The sequence below is a fragment of the Charadrius vociferus genome, unplaced genomic scaffold (genome assembly GCF_000708025.1).
Source record: "Charadrius vociferus isolate BGI_N301 unplaced genomic scaffold, ASM70802v2 scaffold999, whole genome shotgun sequence".
NCBI classification, from domain to species: Eukaryota; Metazoa; Chordata; class Aves; order Charadriiformes; family Charadriidae; genus Charadrius; species Charadrius vociferus.
This window is the reverse complement of record NW_009658627.1, coordinates 256118-274905: the sequence shown is the minus strand read 5'-3', so window position 1 is coordinate 274905 and position 18788 is coordinate 256118. Positions and strand designations below refer to the sequence as shown.

Sequence of the window (18788 nt, the reverse complement as noted above, 5' to 3'; positions counted from 1 at the left end):
GCTATGAGGCATTAGCAGAATACTTTTCTCCCATAGCCTAAGGACATGCTCCAACTGCCTGTTTACCACAACTAGTCTCTAGTGTTCCCTTAAGATCACAAGGAAGAAACTGTAGGACTACTTAAGAACTATCAAAGGAAGAAACTTCTGGAGGAGAGACCTGAACTCATACACCTAGACACAAAAGGTCTTTTGCAGTTACTCTGTAACCTTGCCCTGCTCAAAATAGCCAAGAAAATCAAACACTTAAAAAAAAAAAAACACACCACAACACAAAAAAACTAAAAAAAAACCCAAAACAAACCCCCAAAGCTCTTCTCAAATACTCAAGGGCAAGTTCCTACGATCCCCAACAACTCAATTTTCTGAAGACTTCCCTATAGGCACAGACAGTATTGTGTGTTTCTGAAAGTGAAGCCAAACCAGAGCAAGGCACTAGCAGAGCCCTCCCCTGCGCGTGTGTTCCTACCTCACACACAGCCCATGGTATTCCTAGTACACAAACAAAAAATCCCTCTGTAAACACCATAACAAGTATTTGAGCACACGCTATTAAAAAAACAAACCAAAACAAGGCCATCCACACACACCCTTGCAAACAAGGCTAGATAGGTTTTAAGTCTACATTCTTACCCACGAAGTCTGTCCAATAAAGCCATCAATTTGTTGAAATCTCAGCCTTCACTTGCATTTTAATGATGGTCTGAGTGAAGCTGACTAGAGCCAGACATGTGTTTTCCTTCAGAAATTACGCACTAAGGAGTATAGTATGACCGCAGCTGTATCAGAGCTTAATGAAGAAGTATTCCTAAGTTACCAGATCATAACCGCAAGTACTTAATCACATATCTGGAAGACAAGTTACTTATGTGTAGAGCCAGCTCCATGCACTGCTCCCCTCCTTCCTCATGCATGTGGAATTTATCTTAAATCCCCTAGTTGAGGAAGGACTACTGTTTTCTCCGTCAGAGCTGCTTACTCAAGCCATAGAAGTGGCACAGCGCCCTGTTAGACAGCATTACAGTACTGCTGAATGGGAATAGAGAAAGGGAACAGGCCTAAAGTTTGGGGGGGCAATATTTTTGTTCATTTGGAAAGCATTACATTGGGGTTTTTTGGTAGTCATATTCAACCTACATAATTTGCTGAAGTTTTCTACTTTCATTAACTCCCTTACCTCAGCTACCAGTTCCTGGGAGCATTGGTTCTAGTGTCAGAAATAACATCCCAACTGCAAAGTTGTCACAAGGGAAGCACTTTTGGGCACCAGACGCCATCTGCAGCTTGCATTTCAGGACCAGACAGACCGGATGCTGGCTTTAGCAAGATCTGTAGTTATTTCTAGCAAGGCCAACTCAGCTCAGCGTTTGCAAAATGCAACCAAGAATGGCACTGGCTGGAGGCAGGAAGAGCAGTTCTTGCTTCCCTTTCAGACTTCAGGGCAGCCTTCAGCATTGCCCTAAGCCATACTCCATCATGTTTCACTAGCAGAAAAACCAAGTCACCAAGTAACTAAGCCTCAAATTACCTTCACTTCTGACCTACCTTAGGGTGAAGCACACCTCAGTAATCCAGCCTATCACCTTCCCCGTGCAGCAGTATCACAGCTACTTACCACCACGAAGACACGGGAACATTATCTGTAGTCCAGCGCTCACTGCAATTTAACTACTTTACTACTAACATTGAAACTGAGCCAATTAAGCAGTTTTAAAACCCATCACAGCTCTAATTTGCAAGACAGAAAGGAACGAGAGTGCAGATCTCTCACTCCGGCAGAGACTTTCAGTCCTGTAGTCCTCACTAGCAAAACATCTGGTGAAGCTGAGGGGTTGTACCTCCCTTAGCACCTCTGTTCTTGCCCTGCCACCACCTCAACACTGCTGAAATTTGCTTGGGTCAAGAGCCTCCCAGTTTGGTCCCTCCCCATTCATGCTTATGCCAACAGGAGAGCATTATTTTTGTACTTAGTCAACTTATGTGGACTTTTAAAGCATCATTGTACAGAGACTGCTCTATTTTCAATGAAATCTTTAAATTATATTTTTAATAAAGTGTTTTTAAACCTGTCTGGGAATTTCTGCTCTAAAACTGTTGCCTAGCCTAACACACAAGCAGTTGTTTGAGGGAGGACTTTCAAGCAGGTGTTTCCAGCAGTAACACTTGTTCATTCTGGAGACTCAATACACTGCTGGAGAAACTGAAGTGTGCAGAAGACTGCATATGCCACTTGTCTCTCACAGCTTGGTTTTGGCACTTCCCTGTAGCCCTTCCAGAGCCTGGGCAGTTGCCAAACAAAAATTGTGGTAATGTTAGACTGAAGAATGGGGGGAAAGCGGTGAACTCCCCAGTTCATGATCTGGATTGCCTTTTAACAGTACAGCTCCCTTTCAGATCAGCTGGAATCGGTCACAGTAACACCTCCGGTTCTTCATACCATGCATTGTGTCTATTTATAAGAACAATTTTCAACAGAAGTGTTTTTAGCCATGGCAAAATCTGAGCTTTCCATAAGGGAAGTTTTGTAACACAGGTTATAAATAATAGGGGAGTTTTCTGCCTAGCTAGAAGAAATACAGGAACATAACTAAGGTTGCTGTATGACAAACTGTTAGAAGCAGCCCAGCAGCAGTTACTCAGACTTGTTTCAGAAAGCGTGTTTGCCCAACAGTCATTTCCCAGAAAACAGTTACCTTCCAGTTTCAGAGCACAAGCTTTCTCTGTTGTAGTTCAGACTAACTATAGTGACTGTAAAGGTTTCCATAAGCTTATTTTGCTGTGCAGTAATTTTGTTTATTTCTCAGATCACACTTGGCCAAGAAAGAGCTTGGCTAGTCCTAAGTCCAAAGGGCCAGGTATTTTCAACAAATAGCTGCCGATGATGTTCCATACACAAACTTGTATCAAAGCTTCCCAGAATGGCCTGCAGACTGGATTTAAACAGCAGCCTGCCACCGAGGGGCATCTGTTGTGGAATTAAAAGAAGGAGAAAAGTCAAAGTCTCAGTTCAGTGATAAAAGGATATAGGTTTCGCCCAAAGCTAACCTCATTCTTAAAGGAGCACAATGACTCAACGTTATTTGAAATCACTGCCTTAGCTGCACCTAACACATCATCATCATCAGTAACAGCTCAAGAAAAGGAGCCCAGAGCACATCCCAGGCAACTTTTGGTAAAAGCAACTTACTTAGTGGAAATGATACAAGCAGATATACACGTCAAAGTCGTGACTCTCAGATTTAAGCATGATATAGCTACCGCTTTATTCCTTGAAACTAGACCCTCCTCCAGTCTAGAAACTACTGGGAAAGAGAGGATGCCTGATGCCTGAAATTTCAGCCGTTCATTTTCTCTTCAATGCGTTCTGTATTTTAAGGTTCTTAGAAACTGACGGGAAGTTTCAACAAGCCAAATAGATGAGTTCAGTTACTGTTACTTGTGTTTCAAGGATTTCGTAAACATCCCTAGAGCTTGACAACACCCTGGAACATTCAGTTTTGATCTTAGACTAAGTTAATCTGATGTGATGTATTAGTCCATGCTGGTAGGTGAACACCAAAACGCCCTCACACACATAGGTACACACACTCTTAGCTGTTCCATATCAGATACAGATTTCTGACAGGTCATTAATTGTCTGATTAATGGTAACTTACCTTCAAACAAGAGTAGCTGCAGTGTACCCATTTTTAGAGGTTTCATTTCCTCAGACTCTGGTATTTCAGGCCTGCAGTATGATGTGGTATAAAGCAAGTTGGAGAAAATGAAGCTTGTTTTGATTATTTAACTATTTTTTTTTTTTTTAACTCGTAGCTTCAAAGGAGCGAAGAAAAGAGAAGAATCTCAGGAGAGCTTCTTTCAGGCAAACTTACCATCCCTTTTTGCAGTAGCAACTGTGCAGGCAAGAAAAATGTGTGACTCCATATTTATTTATTTTAGTTGTGCTCAGAGTTTTACAGGTAGCATCTTCCCTTTAGACCTTCTCAACAGAAATATAAAAACGTTTGAAGCCATTTCCCCATTTACCCACTCATCTCCAATAATCAACTGAAGTGAAAAGCAGAAACATCTTTTGTTAAAAGAAAGTGGTGAAGGCTTATCCCAGTCTAGAGCTGGGCTTCCTGCTATAGCACAGATCTATTTGTTTGTAACTTAGAAAACCCAGTCCCCAGAGTCCCGTAACTCCGTCTACTCAACTGGAAACAAATCTCTTCTCTAGCAGTGACGAGGACATTCCTGGTAGCTGACACTCTGCAGGGGAAACACTTCCTGCAGCTTGAGTGAGCTGGACCTTCTTCAGAAACTCTGGGTACCCAATCTGTCTTCACGGGATGGAGAGGAGGCAGGGAACAAACTCTTCAAGGCAGAACAGACTCTTCAAGTAAGTGCTGCACGTCCTGGTAGACGTGCCTGTCTTAGCAGACTGCTGTAGCATGAGGCATTTCGGTCATGGCTGTAGAGAACTGTCCCAGCTCTGTCAATAGAACCACAGGTAAATTTGTTCTTTTTCCTGTGAGAAGTCCCTGAGTTGCAGACCTAAAGGATCTTTCCCCCGAACACACCTCAGTGTCACTAGACCACTAAAAAAAGGAGCCGAGCCATGTCAGTAGCCTGCAGGGAAGCCACCTTTCCGGGAATCAGAGGCTGCAGCCCATCCTTCATCTGTTCTGAGAATGGCCTGCACAACTGCACCGCCGCTCACCCGCGTGGTATTGTGTTTTCTCTTCTTCAGTTGTTCTTCTATACCCTGGAATGCAGAAGTGAATGAGGACAACAGGAGAAATAAACTGCACGTGCTGTAGTCTGCAACCTGCATCCTCCACAACTACCCAAGTGTTCAGTGCCTGTATTAGGTAGGTCTAAAACTACAGGCTGTTCCTCCTCTTCCCTTTGCTTTCTGGCATGTCCTGCTTTTGAAGGGGTGGAGTTGAGAAGATGTGAGAGCATTTGTGGTGCTCAGTGTGGGGTACCAATACTATTCCTGGTCACAGAACATTCTGCCTCAGACATTCATACACCAACAGCCAGAACTGAGGGATCATGTTTGAGAACATGATCTCCACACAGGAGTTGTGGAGAGCAGGGCAGCCTCCCCAGGGCAGGCAGATACCTCAGCTGTTACCTTAATAAGAAGGTTATTAAAGGAGGATCTTCTACATAGTTTGATGAAGAAAACTGCCTTATGTAGGAGTGTTTTCCCTAATACAAAGAGATGGGATGAGATACATACAAAGCCTACATCTGTCTCAGGCCTCTGGGATGTGTAACTCCTCAGGGTGAATGAAGCTGCCGGCTCAGGCGAGTGGTATGCAGACTGAGGCCAATCTTGCCACAGCTCTCTGACAGCACTGCAGAGAGACCTTTTCTCTGAATATATTTTCAAGTTTGTTCTCGAGTCCCTCTGTGCATCCTCCCTCGCTAGCTCTGTGCCAGTGCTTCAGGATTCTATGATGGGGTTACAGTGTTGATGGATAAGGGAAGAGCAACTGACGTCATCTACCTGGATTCGTGCAAGGCATTTCACACTGTCCTGTATGCCATCCTTGTCTCTAAATTGGAGAGACATGGATTTGACGGATGGACCACTGGTGGATAAGGAATTGGCTGGATTGTCACACTCAAAGAGCTGCAGTCAATGGCTCGATGTCCAAGTGGTGACCAGTGACAAGTGGCATTCCTCAGGAGTCGGTACTGGGACTGGTGCTGTTTAACATCTTTGTGGGTGACAAGGACAGTGGGATTGAGTGCACCCTCAGTGAGTTTGCTGACGACACCAAGCTGTGTAGAGCGGTCGACAGGCTGTAGGGAAGGGATGCCATCCAGAGGGACCTGGACTGCCATGAGAGGTGGGCACATGCAAACCTCATGAAGTTCAACCAGGCCAAGTGCAAGGTCCTGCATGTGGGTTGGGGCAATCTCAAGCACAAATACAGGCTGGGCAGAGAATGGATTGAGAGCAGCCCTGAGGAGAAGGACTTGGTGGTGTTGGTCGATGAGAAGCTCAACATGAGCGAGCAATGGGTGCTCACAGCCCAGAAAGCCAACCACATCCTGGGCTGCATCAAAAGCAGCATGGCCAGCAGGGCGAGGGAGGGGATTCTGCCCCTCTGCTCCACTCTGGTGAGACCCCACCTGGAGTACTGCATCCAGCTCTGGAGCTCCCAACATAAAAAAGACATGGACCTGTTGGAGCGAGCCCAGAGGAGGCCATGAAGATGATCAGAGGGCTGGAGCACCTCTGCTATTAAGACAGGCTGAGAGAGTTGGGGTTGTTCAGCCTGGAGGAGAGAAGTCTCCGGGGAGACCTCAGAGCCCCTTCCAGTACCTAAAGGGGGCCTACAGGAAAGACGAGGAGGGACTCTATCAGGGAGTGTAGTAATGGGACGAGGGGTAATGGTTTTAAACTGAAAGAGGGGAGATTTAGATTAGATATCAGAAGAAAGTCTTTACTCTGAGGGTGGTGAGACAGTGGAACAGATTGAACAACAGAGAAGTTGTAGATGCCCCATCCCTGGAGGTGTTCAAGGCCAGGCTGGATGGGGCTTTGAGCAATCTGGTCTAGTAAAAGGTGTCACTGCCCGTGGCAGGGGGGGTTGGAACTAGATGATCTTTAAGGTCCCTTCCAACTCTAACCATTCTATGATTCATCGTGAGGTTGCACAATAGGAAGAGTTCCCTGAGAGTCACTGAATTTAGACTGCTGAATGGTTTGGGCCCTGATGTGGTTTGTTATTTTGCAAGTACTTTGAGCCAACCAACACTGCAAGAAGAGATGTACCTTCAGTTTCAGAGGTAGGTCATGCTTGAATGCACTAGGCTTCAAACCCATGTTACTGAGACTAAAGGTACACTTTGAACAGCTTATTGTTAACCGGTACTTGACCTGTGCCAGCTTTAATACCGCTCACCAAGGAACATTTGGCAAAGCTTCATGATTTTCTACAAGTGGATGCCTTCCCACCACCAGGAACCCAGCACCATACAAGAAGTTCACCCGCCCCCTCCGACTGTAGCTAGACAAACCTCCTCTATTTGCTGCTCAAGCTCTGTGATATTGGGAAATAGCTGATCGTGAATTCTGGGCTCTTCCACGGCTTTCTTCACATCATAACCAAACCAGATGGAATTGATGATCGTCTGTGAGAAGCCAAAAGCCTTAACGTTAGTAACCTGTCTTCAAAGAGGCCTGACCCTTGTAGCAACATAGGTAGAGATGTCTGAAGGATGTTCACCAGAGCACGTAAAAGGTGTAGTTTCTGTATCCTGCTGCTTTCAGCAGTTCCTCTCTTGGCTAAGCAAAACACAGGTAACATTGCAGCAAGTCAGCTAGTATATGCTTAGGAGGATTCCCCCACAAAAATACCACGAGTTACTAAAATTAATATAGTAAACAGATCAGATCCTCAAGCTACTGTAGTTGGGTTTATGCTGCTGGGATTAAGCTAGTGCTAGCTTAGTTAGACACGCAGCAGTCACCTCAGCAAACATACAGCTACAGCTTCCCGCTGCTGTGCAACTGGTTTCCTTAAACCTGGCTCATCTCTATGTGCTTAAATTGCAGGTTGGAGCTGCTGGCAAGTGAAAATAGCCTCAGGATCAAGGGCTTAGAAAGCTGCTTGTAGCGGTTTTTACAGAGACTTTTCCTCTACCTCAGCCAGAGAGCAGGATCCAGCCTGGTGCTCTGAACTGCTTTGTGTGCTGGCACAGCTTTCTCCTGCAATCACTTTTGGTCTAGATGGGCCTGAGTGGCTGCCGCAGCAGCTCAGAGAGCCTGCCTTGTCAGACGGCCTGACACCATCCCTGGCCTAAGTTCTTCTTTAGCTTGTCTGTGTGGCTTTCATCCAAAGTCTAGGATTTTGGATGGAAATGGCTCTAAATTAGATAGAGTCTAGTTCTTGGAGATCCAGAGAACAGAAGTCAAAGATAAACTGAAGTCACGAATCTTCTGCAAGTGGTAAGAACAACTTGCAAAAGGAAAAGACCAGGAGTCACTGAAGGAAGTAATTTAAGAGACCCTTTGTAGCTCCGGCAGGAGTTGGCGTTGGAGCTCTGGCCCTCCGAAGGCCAGGCAGGAAGCTCCCTTCGGGCCCCCGACCCACAGCAGGAAGCCACTGCCACTGTCATGTCACAGGTAGAGACTTGAGCCCCTTACCCCAAACGCTGCCTCTCCCCCACCTTGTTTTGCCTCAGCTTTGTCCCCAGTTTGCCCATATCATCACATACCAGTGCTGTTGCTGTAGTTATTTTTGTTCCTCCAGAAGCACCAACCACCATCCTGACCTTTTTCATTTTATCCACCAAGATGGAGGGGCACATAGAGGACATCGGCTGTTTACCTGTTGGGAACACAGATGCAACAGAGGCTCAGCTTTCTACCCACAGCTTACAAACTGCCAGCTCCTGCACCATGTCCAAACCCAGAGCCTCAGTATCCGCCTTCCTGACTCAGCTCACATGTCTCATTCAACCCTTGGGGATCCCACAATGCCCTGTACCCATTCTCCTTCTTGCTCCTGCAATGCAAAGCTTAACCCTGGTCCTTCACACAGAGGGTGAAGGTGCCTTCCTCCACAGTTCTGTCCCAGCTGGGGTTGTCTGTGATGCAGCTACCTCCAGTACACCGTGGGACTTCTCTTCCTGTCCTTTCACTTCCCTGTCCCTTTCCAAAGCAGGGGGTACGGGGCCGGGGGAAGCAGATCCCCAGCCTGCTTTAGCAGCAATGAGATGGGTCTGCAGGAAACAGTGGTGGAGCAGGCAGGTTGTTTGGGTTAGGTATGTATGTGAAGTGGGTCTATCAAGAGGTGCCCTACAGCTCCCAAGGTAGCACAGGGAGAAGTGGACAGTGGCATCTAATGCTTTGCAGTCAGCTCCTGCTGCTGCCTCCTTCTTAAATCAGTTCAAAGAAATCTTCTGCAGCCCTAAGTAATTTAATCTGACATGTATTGAGCTCCCTGGGAAAGGATTTCTGGTTGCTGGAAGGAGGCATACACAAGAGTTTTTCTTTAGACAGCCTCTCCTCCTTCAGGGTGCACCAGGGGTGGCTGGTAGTGTGCTTTTGTTGGGGATGCCTTGCTTTCATCCCTGTCCTCTGCAGAAAGCTCTAGATCTGTCCCCGGTCACAGGCATGATGCAGCGTAGCTTGCAGACACCACAGTGTTACTACACAAGATATAGCCAAAAGACTGAGTCGGGAAGGTAGTTTACAGCTACCTGGTGCTATGAAATTTGCCGGAGAAGGAGGGATCCCAAATCCATTGATTATGTAAGGTGAGCTGAAGTCATCCATCTCATCGTTAAATATGATTCCACTCACATTGGATCGTACATCAGAGCCAAAGCTAGAGAAAACAAGTTGGCACAGACATGTCAAAACCAGAGCAAGTCCAGGAGGAGCTTCAGGTGAATTACTGCAATGTGAAACCTGACATTTGATTGGAGTAACTCTCCACTCCCTCCTGTTGTAAAGGACATTCTGACACCCCTTGGGGGAAGGAAGCAGTTTATACCGTGAGCACACAGCTACACAAAGAGTATAGGCAGCCCAGAGCCCTGCTGTATAGCACATCTGAAAGGACCCCAAGGGGAAAAACAGCACAGCAGCTAAATACAACCAGTTCCCCTTCCAGATGGGCAGTACTGCACTCCATTCAAGGGCAGCACAGCTCAAAGGTTGGCACATTTGGGAGCGATTGGGGTTTTGCTTAGATGTGTCAAGCCAGAGACATTTTCTATGGACAAAAAGAACCTTCACCCCCAGCTTGAAGCCATACGTGCGGAACACAGGTCTTCCTGACAGCACTCGAAGCCAAACGCTGCACTTCCAGACCAGCTGTATTAGCTCAAATTCCTTCCAGAAGCCTGGGAAATCAGAGCCAACAGCGATACCACTGCTTATGAGAAGATCCAGATGCAGTGAATGTTTTCTTGGTGGGTGAACTCAACATGAGAGAGGACACATCTTGTCCTCTGAGCCAACCACACAGGCCTCAGTGTTAAGAACTAACCTGCAAGCTCAGCAGAAGTGCCCACCAACAGTGCTACTCATCACTGCCCTGCCAGAGAGATGACAGTTCAGTGATGTTTTATACCAACCACAGAACCACCACTAGGAAGATGGCAAAGGCCTACATGGAAGTAATGTCTGAGCTCATACTATTGGTTGATGGTGCTGGTGGCGGACACAGCACTGCCATCATCAGCCACAATGGAGAGGTGGGATGTACCGGCATTATCTCCAGTGTAATATACTGGCTCATAGTAGTCAACTGGATGGGAGGTGTTGTCTGTGATTTTCCTCCGGAGACTATCCGCAAAGAACTCAGACGTCATGTTTCTGATCGCCTGTCAGAGAAATCCAATGCAGTTACTTAGCAGATTACGTTTAAGAGACATGTAGTTATGAGGCTGATATCCAATACGTCAGACCACAGAAGAGTGGCAAATCCCAGCAGTGAGGCCATAGCTTTCCAGCAGGGGCTTTCCTCCTTCTTGAAAGATGGACATTGTACCAAAGAGCATTTGAAGAAGTCACAGAAGCAGCTGTTACAATGCACCCCTTTGTGTAGGAAGTTAATCAGCATCCATTATTGTAGATTTATGGAAAGCTGTCCTCACACTGCTGTAAGGTGTAGGCAAGCAGTGTTACACTAGCTTCAGAGACGAGAGGAAAGGGATGGGGTTGAGAGGACTAGGCCAAGGCAAGCTCTGTAAGTTGCAAATTTGTGTCCATCAAACTGGGCTGGGCTCAGATCCTGCTGCTTTTGCAGAGTCACAGAAGTGAAAGCACAAAGCGTGAAGTTGGGAAAAGCAGAGTTCCTGCCTCACCCCTTCCCGTCCATTGGTCCATTTACTAGAGGCAGGACTGTGGTTAGAGAGCCACAACGATGCTGGGAATGTCACCTAGTGAATAAGGCTTCAAACACTATGAAAACGGGGTGGGGGTGGTGTAGCCCTAAATATACTCAAACGCTCCTGGTGAATTGAGGATTTTGCTTTTGCTTACAGCAGAAAGATTTCCTCCGTTTATATCCCTCACAGCTCAGCCATGAGTCACACAGGACATTTTGATTCAGAGATAGTTCAGTGCCTGTCAATAGCAGGTGGCACAGAGCATCCCTGACAAAATTTAGTCACCCAAAAACTTTAAGCAATGTTCCAGTCAACCTTGGTGTTGTGGAAAGAAAAGGCTTTTGCCTCGTACCTCTGTAATGTTGACAAATTTTGGATCTCCCAGTAAAGTCCTCTTGGCATAGGCAAAGCGAAAGGCCTCCACAATGCGGTGGTAAGTCAGACCTTTCTCCTCCATGGTTTTGATGCTGTCAGCAGAGAAGTTATATCCTGGCAACAGAAGACAAACGATTGTGAACACAAAGGAAAGTACATGGTCAATGGACTGCTAATAAGCCTGTGTCCAACAGTATAATCTTGAAGCCTGGTCTCTACAGAGGTGCAGTCACTGGACTGTCCGAATCTCCTCATGGAGAACACAGGAGCTCTGGTATTTCTGAGCACTGTGGGAGTCACCAGCAGGATTTGTGCTTGCAGAGATGTTTTTCAAAGAAGCCTCAAGTACATGTTAGTTTTCACCCATGCAGGTATCAGGGAAGTGCCCCAGTCAGGAGCGTATTTTTCCTCTTGCACCTGTAGTTCAAGTAGGAAGGCGACATCCCTGAGTTTACAGCAGAAGATGAATGTTTCTGCATCTCTGATCCCTCCTGGGGTCTCAGACTTCTCAACTACTGGAGGGCTACCAAGGGAGGCCCAGCTCCCAAAACAAAAAAGGCATTGTCTTTGGAGCTCTCCTAGCTCCTGCTGCCTGTAAGGCACTGCTCAGTGGCAGTCTCACCTTTCAGTATGTTGAAAATGAGGGCTAGCACTGGGCCACTTAGGGGGGCACTAGGCGTGTAGAGGGTAAACTCCCCAAGTGTGATCTGTATGGGGTCTTCAATCACTGTTGCATTGTAGTCCCGCAGGTCATCCAATGTGACAATGCCCCCTGGAAAAGAGAAGGAAACTATAGATGTGGCTTTATGTGATCTCTGGTGGGAAGAGGAGGTAATAGTCCATCACTATGCATCACATGAAGGACAGGAGGAAACAGACCAATCCAAAAAGTATCAAGGTAAAGAAAGCAAAGATGGGTGCACAGGAGGTGACTTTATTCCTTGATAGATCCAGCTGAGGCTCAGATAGCCTAAGCTTGAAGTTGGGCTGATTTACGGCAGCCAAAAATCTGGTGATCCATCTTTTTTTTACAAAGGACACCAGCAATGTCAGGTAATAAAATGTCATTAAGAGTCCTGTTTACAGGAGGAGGATGCAGCTTTTGAGTGCAGATGCTTTGTGCTACCCCACAAGCAGAATAATTTATATGTTCTATTGTCTTTCTTATCAGAAGGGGGAAGACAGTAATTAACCATCACAAATAAAGCCAGTAAATGACTCACATGAGGTTGACGGTAGCTAGCCAGTGCTAGCTAGTAAGGATAGGATACTACCACCATCTAGTGGTATCGAGAGATTAAACGAGCTCCGAGTTTACAGGACCACGTATGTAATGTTTTAGGTAGCAACTTGTTGAATTCAGGCTCTGTAAACAGCATATATCTACTCAGCTATATCCAAAAATGCACAGACTTGCTAGACTATATCGTACAGGAATGCACAGTACACACTATCCATTTCTGGCTAAGTTTCAAATCCATCCATTAAAGTTCTAATGGCTTCTCTTGGGTGTCCTGTTGCCACAGGTCTGAGAGGTGGCATTTCAGGCAGCAAGCTTGACCCACATCCAAGGCTTCTGCAGGTCACCAGCTCCTCCCTGGATGCTGAGCTGCAGCAGTCAGGTCACTCATGCTGTTTTGCACAGATGTCGTTTCTCACCTACACTGCGGATGTCAGCGATGATCTGTTTTGCCAGGCTTCCTGTGTAAAAGGCATCTGCTCCTTCACTGGCTATAGTCTCGTATGTGTTGGCTAGTTTAGGCATCTTGATGATATCGCCCTCATGCAGAATTTTCCCTCCTCTGCAGAACACTTCGCTAACAGAGAAAGGAGATTGAGAAGATCAGATCTGAGAGACAAGTTCAAAACTATGTGTACCTGTACCAGCTGACACAGTACTTGAGTGTTCGTGCTAGAGGCTTCTTGGAGAGAAGAGAAGCTGCCTGAGCCATGCCCCAGGTGTCCTGATATCTTTCACTGGGACATAAAAGTGAACAGTGATTTCTGACCTGGGATTCCACATTGCTCAGAATTTGCTCACTGAAGCCTGCAAGAGAGAGCGTCCATCTTTTTCACCAAGGCAGGCCACCCTCCCTAGCTGCCCATGGCCAACAACTGCCTCAAGATGCCCAGGAGGGGCCATAGTCCTTGAACTCAGGCAGTTCTGTTCAGAGCACAGACTATGAAGCTACCAGGCTCAAAGCTTCCAGCGAGTCCAGGAGAATGCATTTCAATCCCTGTTTGTCAGATCACTGAGGTAGACGGTTTCCTCTCTAGCTCCCTTATCATGGATCATGAATGTGCTGCTGTTGACCTGCCAGATGGAAGTACAGGAGATAGGCCCAGGCTGTACCTCCCAATTGGATTGGAAACCAACCTGCAGCTCACAGAGGTTTTAAGGAAAAAGAGATCTGCAGTAGGGCTCGACATAGACAATCAGGGTTTGACTGTAAGAAGAAGTAGAGGAGCATTTAAAACCCTTCACATTCATAGTAATTGCCAGAAGTGGATGGTCAGAGGCATTGCTTGAGGAAGGCTTACTGCAGAGTAAGAGATGACCCCAATTTCCACTGCCTGACAGCAGATGAGATGTTCAAGGAGACTCTGCAATTGCCCCACATGCAGGTATGATTAGCTTGGTGCAGTTACGGCATGAGGAAAAGCTGGAGATTCAGAAAATACATTGCCATCTAACAGATTTATCCCAGCATGTACTTTAATACCACCCTTGCTCAGACAAATGGACTTTAAGAGCAGAATTTATCTCCCTTTAAAGGCCAGGACTGAACATTCCTAAAATTGGCCACATGATTTAGCACCTTCAGGTAGCTGGAATAGCATCAGCAGGTACAGTGAAGACAGTCACTGGAGGGGAGGCACACTCCTCACAGACACTACATTACACAAACGCAGAGACTTTTCAGCTACAATGCAGTTACCACAGATGTCTCTGCACAGAACAGCAACGGCTCTACCTACCACAGTGAGGGATTGTTTTCAATTGACTCCTCTTTTGATTTGATGGCTGCTGCAAGGCCTTTCCCAACAGGGAATCCTTCTCTGGCCAACTTGATGCTGGGCAGAAACAGGTCTTTCCATGCCAGTTTGCCATGACGTTTGTGAGCCAGTTCATACCCACGGATTTCTCCTGGAACAGCAATGGACAGTCCTCCTAGAGCAGATAAGGAATGTATTAGCCTTCCATAGCAGAAAAGAAAGCGATTAATGGAGTAGGAGGTAGAGCAGGTTTCTCTGTCAGCCCTGGTTTTAGGCAGGGATTACGTATACTATGACCAGCTCAGCTTATGCATATGATGCTAACAGAATTATTCTGACTTTTATGCCTACATATTCTGGACTGTTGAAACACCTCTATCCTCTTGCTGGTAACTTAACTCTGGGTCATTTCCCCTCAGTAGGCTCTGCACCAGAGAAAAGCTGCTCAGAACACAGAAGCTGTCATAGCTGCCTGCAGTTTCCAGTCCTTCAGAGAAGGACACACTACAGTAAGAGGGCACAGAACGCGCACATACTTAAGCCAAAAACTTTATTGCAGCATTGTAACTACAGTTGCAATAGATTGATTACTACATTGCACAGTGATGCAGCAGTTTGCTTCAATCCTGCCTTTATTGGCATCTCCTAGAAGTTCAACACACTTCTCAAACCCCCTCCAAGGTGCCGTTCCTCCTTGGTTACCGGAGTGACCATGAAGAGAATTAATTAGTATTTCATTCTATTTTTTGTTACAAAATACTTCCCTGAAAGGAAATTACTACTTCTTCTCTGGAGTCCCTGAACCATTAGTTGAAGCCACCACAAAAGGTATTTAGGGCGGACATTTGAACTGACAAGAACCAAGTTGATCCACAAAGATTTGTTCAAAGAGGTAGAAAGGAAAGATAGCAAATATGGAACAGGTCATACTCAGTGCTTTGGATCCACCTGCGTTTTCATGAAGTGAAAAGCAGAAAGTGCTAAAGTTACCAACTAGTTTGAAGGACATTATTTTTAGCTTCCTTGTCAGTACGGAGTTTGCAGATTGTGTAAAGTAGAGGACATTTCTAGGTGAGAAATCCTGTAGACATGCAAGAACCTAACCATAAGAAATGTTCTTAATTTAGACATGTCAGTAGCAGCTAATGTTGGAGCTATGTAGTCCCCCCAGAGCAGTGAAACAGCCTTTGCCATACCTTTCAGAGAGAGCTGTGTGTTGTTCCCAAACATGTCCTCCGATGCTTTTTTTGGAGCCACCTCTCTTGCATTAATGATTTCCACTTTTCCTTTAATGACAGAGCAAGGAAGATGATGTTTAGCTCTGGACTCAACAAACAGGCATGGTTTCTGCTGAAGAAGTCTGATCAACATGAGCCAATTTCTTTTGAGGACTGCATGTTCCTCCAGAGGCTGTGAGAGTCAGTCTTTTACCTTCGCTCAGGTAGGATAAATCACCTGCTTTAGATAAACAGTTCTCAAACTGTTCCAGATATGTATGGCCCTGTCTCTTACCTGTGCTGTTGTAGATGGTAAAAAAGAGGCCCCCTCCAATGCCCATGCTGTGAGCATTCATGAGTCCTACACAAAGCAGAGCTGCAATCGCAGCATCCACTGCTGATCCACCTTGCTGAAGGATGTCCCTGTGCAGCAGAAGAGAAGGCATCATAACATGTTACAGTGTGTCAGCTACCTTTGAGCAGTGGATTCATCTCGTCAGAGCAGCTATAACAGCATCTCTAATGCATGTTCGTCCACACCCAATCTATAGGTTCCTCAGGAACAGGAAGTTTTGAGCTTCTGTCACCTTAGAGAACAGATCCTAACGGTCTAGGTGCAGACCAGATCAGCCTTCATTAGGGACACATACAAATTAGCTTGAAAACACTGAGATGCATCAAAGTACACAGGGGGACAGGCATCCAGACACATTCATTACACATGAGAAATGACAACTCTCTGAGGAACCTAAAATCTGCAGCACTTGCATCTAGAATCGGAGGACAGCTTGATAAATGGTTTTTAAAAGGAGCTTGAGAAGCATCTCTTGTTCCCACTGTTCATGCATCTAGGGAATCTTTGCCTGCTATGTTGTCTTTGAGCAACTGCAGTAACATTGGTCAAGCATGGTAAAAGCCCAGGTTTTATTATGGCCTCATCTTTCTACAGGAAGATTGGAGATTATATGTGCTGGGCAACTGCCAGGCTTGCACCTGGACATCGGGGAAACAACAGTTTTGTCCTGCGCAAGAGCTGTCAGAGCTAATGACAGTCACAGCAGAATTAGCGGGTACCTTCCAATTATTGAGCACTGCCCCGCGTCTGTAGCCACAGCCGCCCTCTTGTAAGTGTGTCTGTCCCCTGAGTCAGCACGCAGCCCGAAGAAGAGTCCCAGGAACAAGATGAGCCCCAGCAGGGCTGCAGTCAGGACTCCGGCCACCACATAGCACTTCTTCATCTTCCTGTGGGAAGAGACAGGATTGTTAGCCTCACTGCTTCTGGGGCATGTGGGAACTAGGGAACAGATGATCAGGCACAAGAGCAGTCTTTTCATCTACCTTCTTTCATATTCTCTCTTTCCCCCTCTACCTCTGGCAGCCAACAGCTCAGCATATGGAAGGGCGGTTTGGGAAGGAGTGGTCAGGGGAGGTGTGAGCCCAATTCTGGCCTTGACAGTTACATCAGGATGATGTCCTGTTCTGAAGTGAAGTAGAATATGAAGAGGAGAAGGGATGTTCAAGATGCTACTGTTACCTTTCAGTGGCAATAGAACAACTGACTGCTCTTTGTGACTTTATGCTCTGAGGATTTTAGATACTCAGCAAGCATTTAAGTTACTGCTCTGCTTGGGAGCACAAGGGCCCAGCATCAGACTGGATTTGATCCAGTTCCCAAATCAAGTCAGCAATACCAATAAGAAACTTTTTAACAGATTTCCCCCTCCGGCTCATGCTGGCAGGCCATTTGCATCCTTTGTAATGTGATGGAGTCAAGGACTGCATCCTGCCCACACCCCCGAGGCAGGCTGGCTTTGCCTGTGTTGACATCTTCCTCCCTACTTCATAGCCACACGGTGAGGCTGTATACATGACTTCTTCCCATCTTTCCAGCCCTTGCTCTTAAGCAGGTTTCCCTGAGTTCTGAGCTGCGGGCAGTGCACAACTTCCTCCTCCCTTGAACCTTTCACAGAAAGAGAGTCCCAAATATTTCCTTGCTCAGATTCATATCAAGACCTTTGCTATGGGCACTGTTGGTATCATTTCTCTATGCCCCTACCATCTCTGTGCAGAACAACTGTTCTAATGCCAAAGCTTTTATCAGCTTCCCCTTTATCCATTACTGCCATCCTATTTGCAGAGTGATCTACTTCAGCGAGGATTCCAGGGACTCCTGGAAGCCCTTTGTAACAGCTCTGAAGTGTTACAGTACCAGCAATGAAAAGGCCCCAAACCAGCAACTATTACTTGGGTAAGAACCTGTCTTATCGCAGGTAGGTAACCTCATACACCAAACCAGCAGCAGATTCATAAGTGAGAAGGGAAATCCAAGGAGCAGAATGTAACTGATATTAATCACAACTCACATCATCTTCTGAGGAAAATTTTTTAGAAAATTCAACTTCATATAATATGCTTTTAAATACCATGTCTGTGAAGGAGCCTCTGTCCAGAAGGTCATTGATGACCACATCTTAGTTATTAGCAAGCAACTTTGGCCAAAACTATTTGACACACCCCTGTGTGAGCACAGCACCCCCTCCCATTCAGGGCCCTTGGCCACTGCACCTTTCCAATGACCCTGCTGCTTCTAGAGGACAATGGCCAGTGCTCATGTCTCCATGTTTCCCACTCCAGCACACAGCTGCTCTTGGGGTGCACAGGGCTACAGCTCATCTGTGAGCGAGCATAGGACACCAAGGAGCAATCCAGTAAGCATATTCCAGGTACACACCAGAATGAGTCGAGAGCTATCGAGGGGATAGAGAGCCACTGCCAGCATGTTGGGACTGACAGTTCATGAAATACAGCTTGAACAGCTACTCTTTGACCCATTTCCTTTCCTATTACAGGATTTTTCCAGCAAAAAAGACCTAAATTCATCGTATTGCCTTCAGGCCCAACTTCCGCCTGTGTAGTGCAGCTTTGGGTTTTCACCATGACTACTGTACTTGCGCAATAGCCAAGATGCCCTTTACCTTACCAAAGCATCTGCCATCCTCAGAGACAAGCCAGTCCATGGCATTCTGGGTGAAGAGGGGATCCACCAAACCCACCCTCTGTGGATGTTCAACAGCCCAAAGTAGAGCAAACTCCAGCAGTCGGAGCAGCACTTGGTGCCTTGCAGCAGCAGCACATGCAGGATTAGGGAGCAGCGAGTGTGCCAGCACTGAGCTAACTAAAGGAAACAGGCCAGGCCAGCCAAACCAAAACTTTTCCCAGAGGGAGGGCATTAACAAGCACTGCCCCCTCAATCTCACCCCCACTGCTGTTATTTAAATTAGGAAATATACATTTGCTATCCAAGCCCTGTATCTGTTAGTCTGAGTACTCAAGATGTCCATCTCCAAGTCA

General features: G+C 46.3%; 1 protein-coding gene across 1 annotated transcript; it reads right to left on the bottom strand.

Moving 5' to 3' along the window:
* Nucleotides 1-4603: 4603 nt before the first annotated feature.
* GGT1 (gamma-glutamyltransferase 1) lies at nt 4604-16675 on the bottom strand. Its single transcript, XM_009893204.1, has 12 exons — nt 16512-16675; nt 15733-15860; nt 15417-15506; nt 14203-14395; nt 12883-13040; nt 11846-11995; nt 11201-11337; nt 10154-10341; nt 9211-9338; nt 8224-8336; nt 7024-7137; nt 4604-4747 (listed from the first exon to the last, which is right to left on the bottom strand). Exons 1-12 carry the CDS (start codon nt 16673-16675, stop codon nt 4604-4606), a joined length of 1707 nt encoding a protein of 568 aa, XP_009891506.1.
* Between the last annotated feature and the right edge of the window lie 2113 nt (nt 16676-18788).

Bases quoted from the DNA above. Each gene is read 5' to 3' on its own strand.
- GGT1 (XM_009893204.1), bottom strand. From the start codon at position 16,675: ATGAAGAAGTGCTATGTGGTGGCCGGAGTCCTGACTGCAGCCCTGCTG. The intron at 13,041-14,202 runs GTAGGTAGAGCC...TTTCTCTGTTAG, and splicing joins GAAAACAATCCCTCACTGTG to CGAAGTGTTCTGCAGAGGAG. The intron at 10,342-11,200 runs GTACGAGGCAAA...TTTCTCTGACAG, and splicing joins AATTTGTCAACATTACAGAG to GCGATCAGAAACATGACGTC.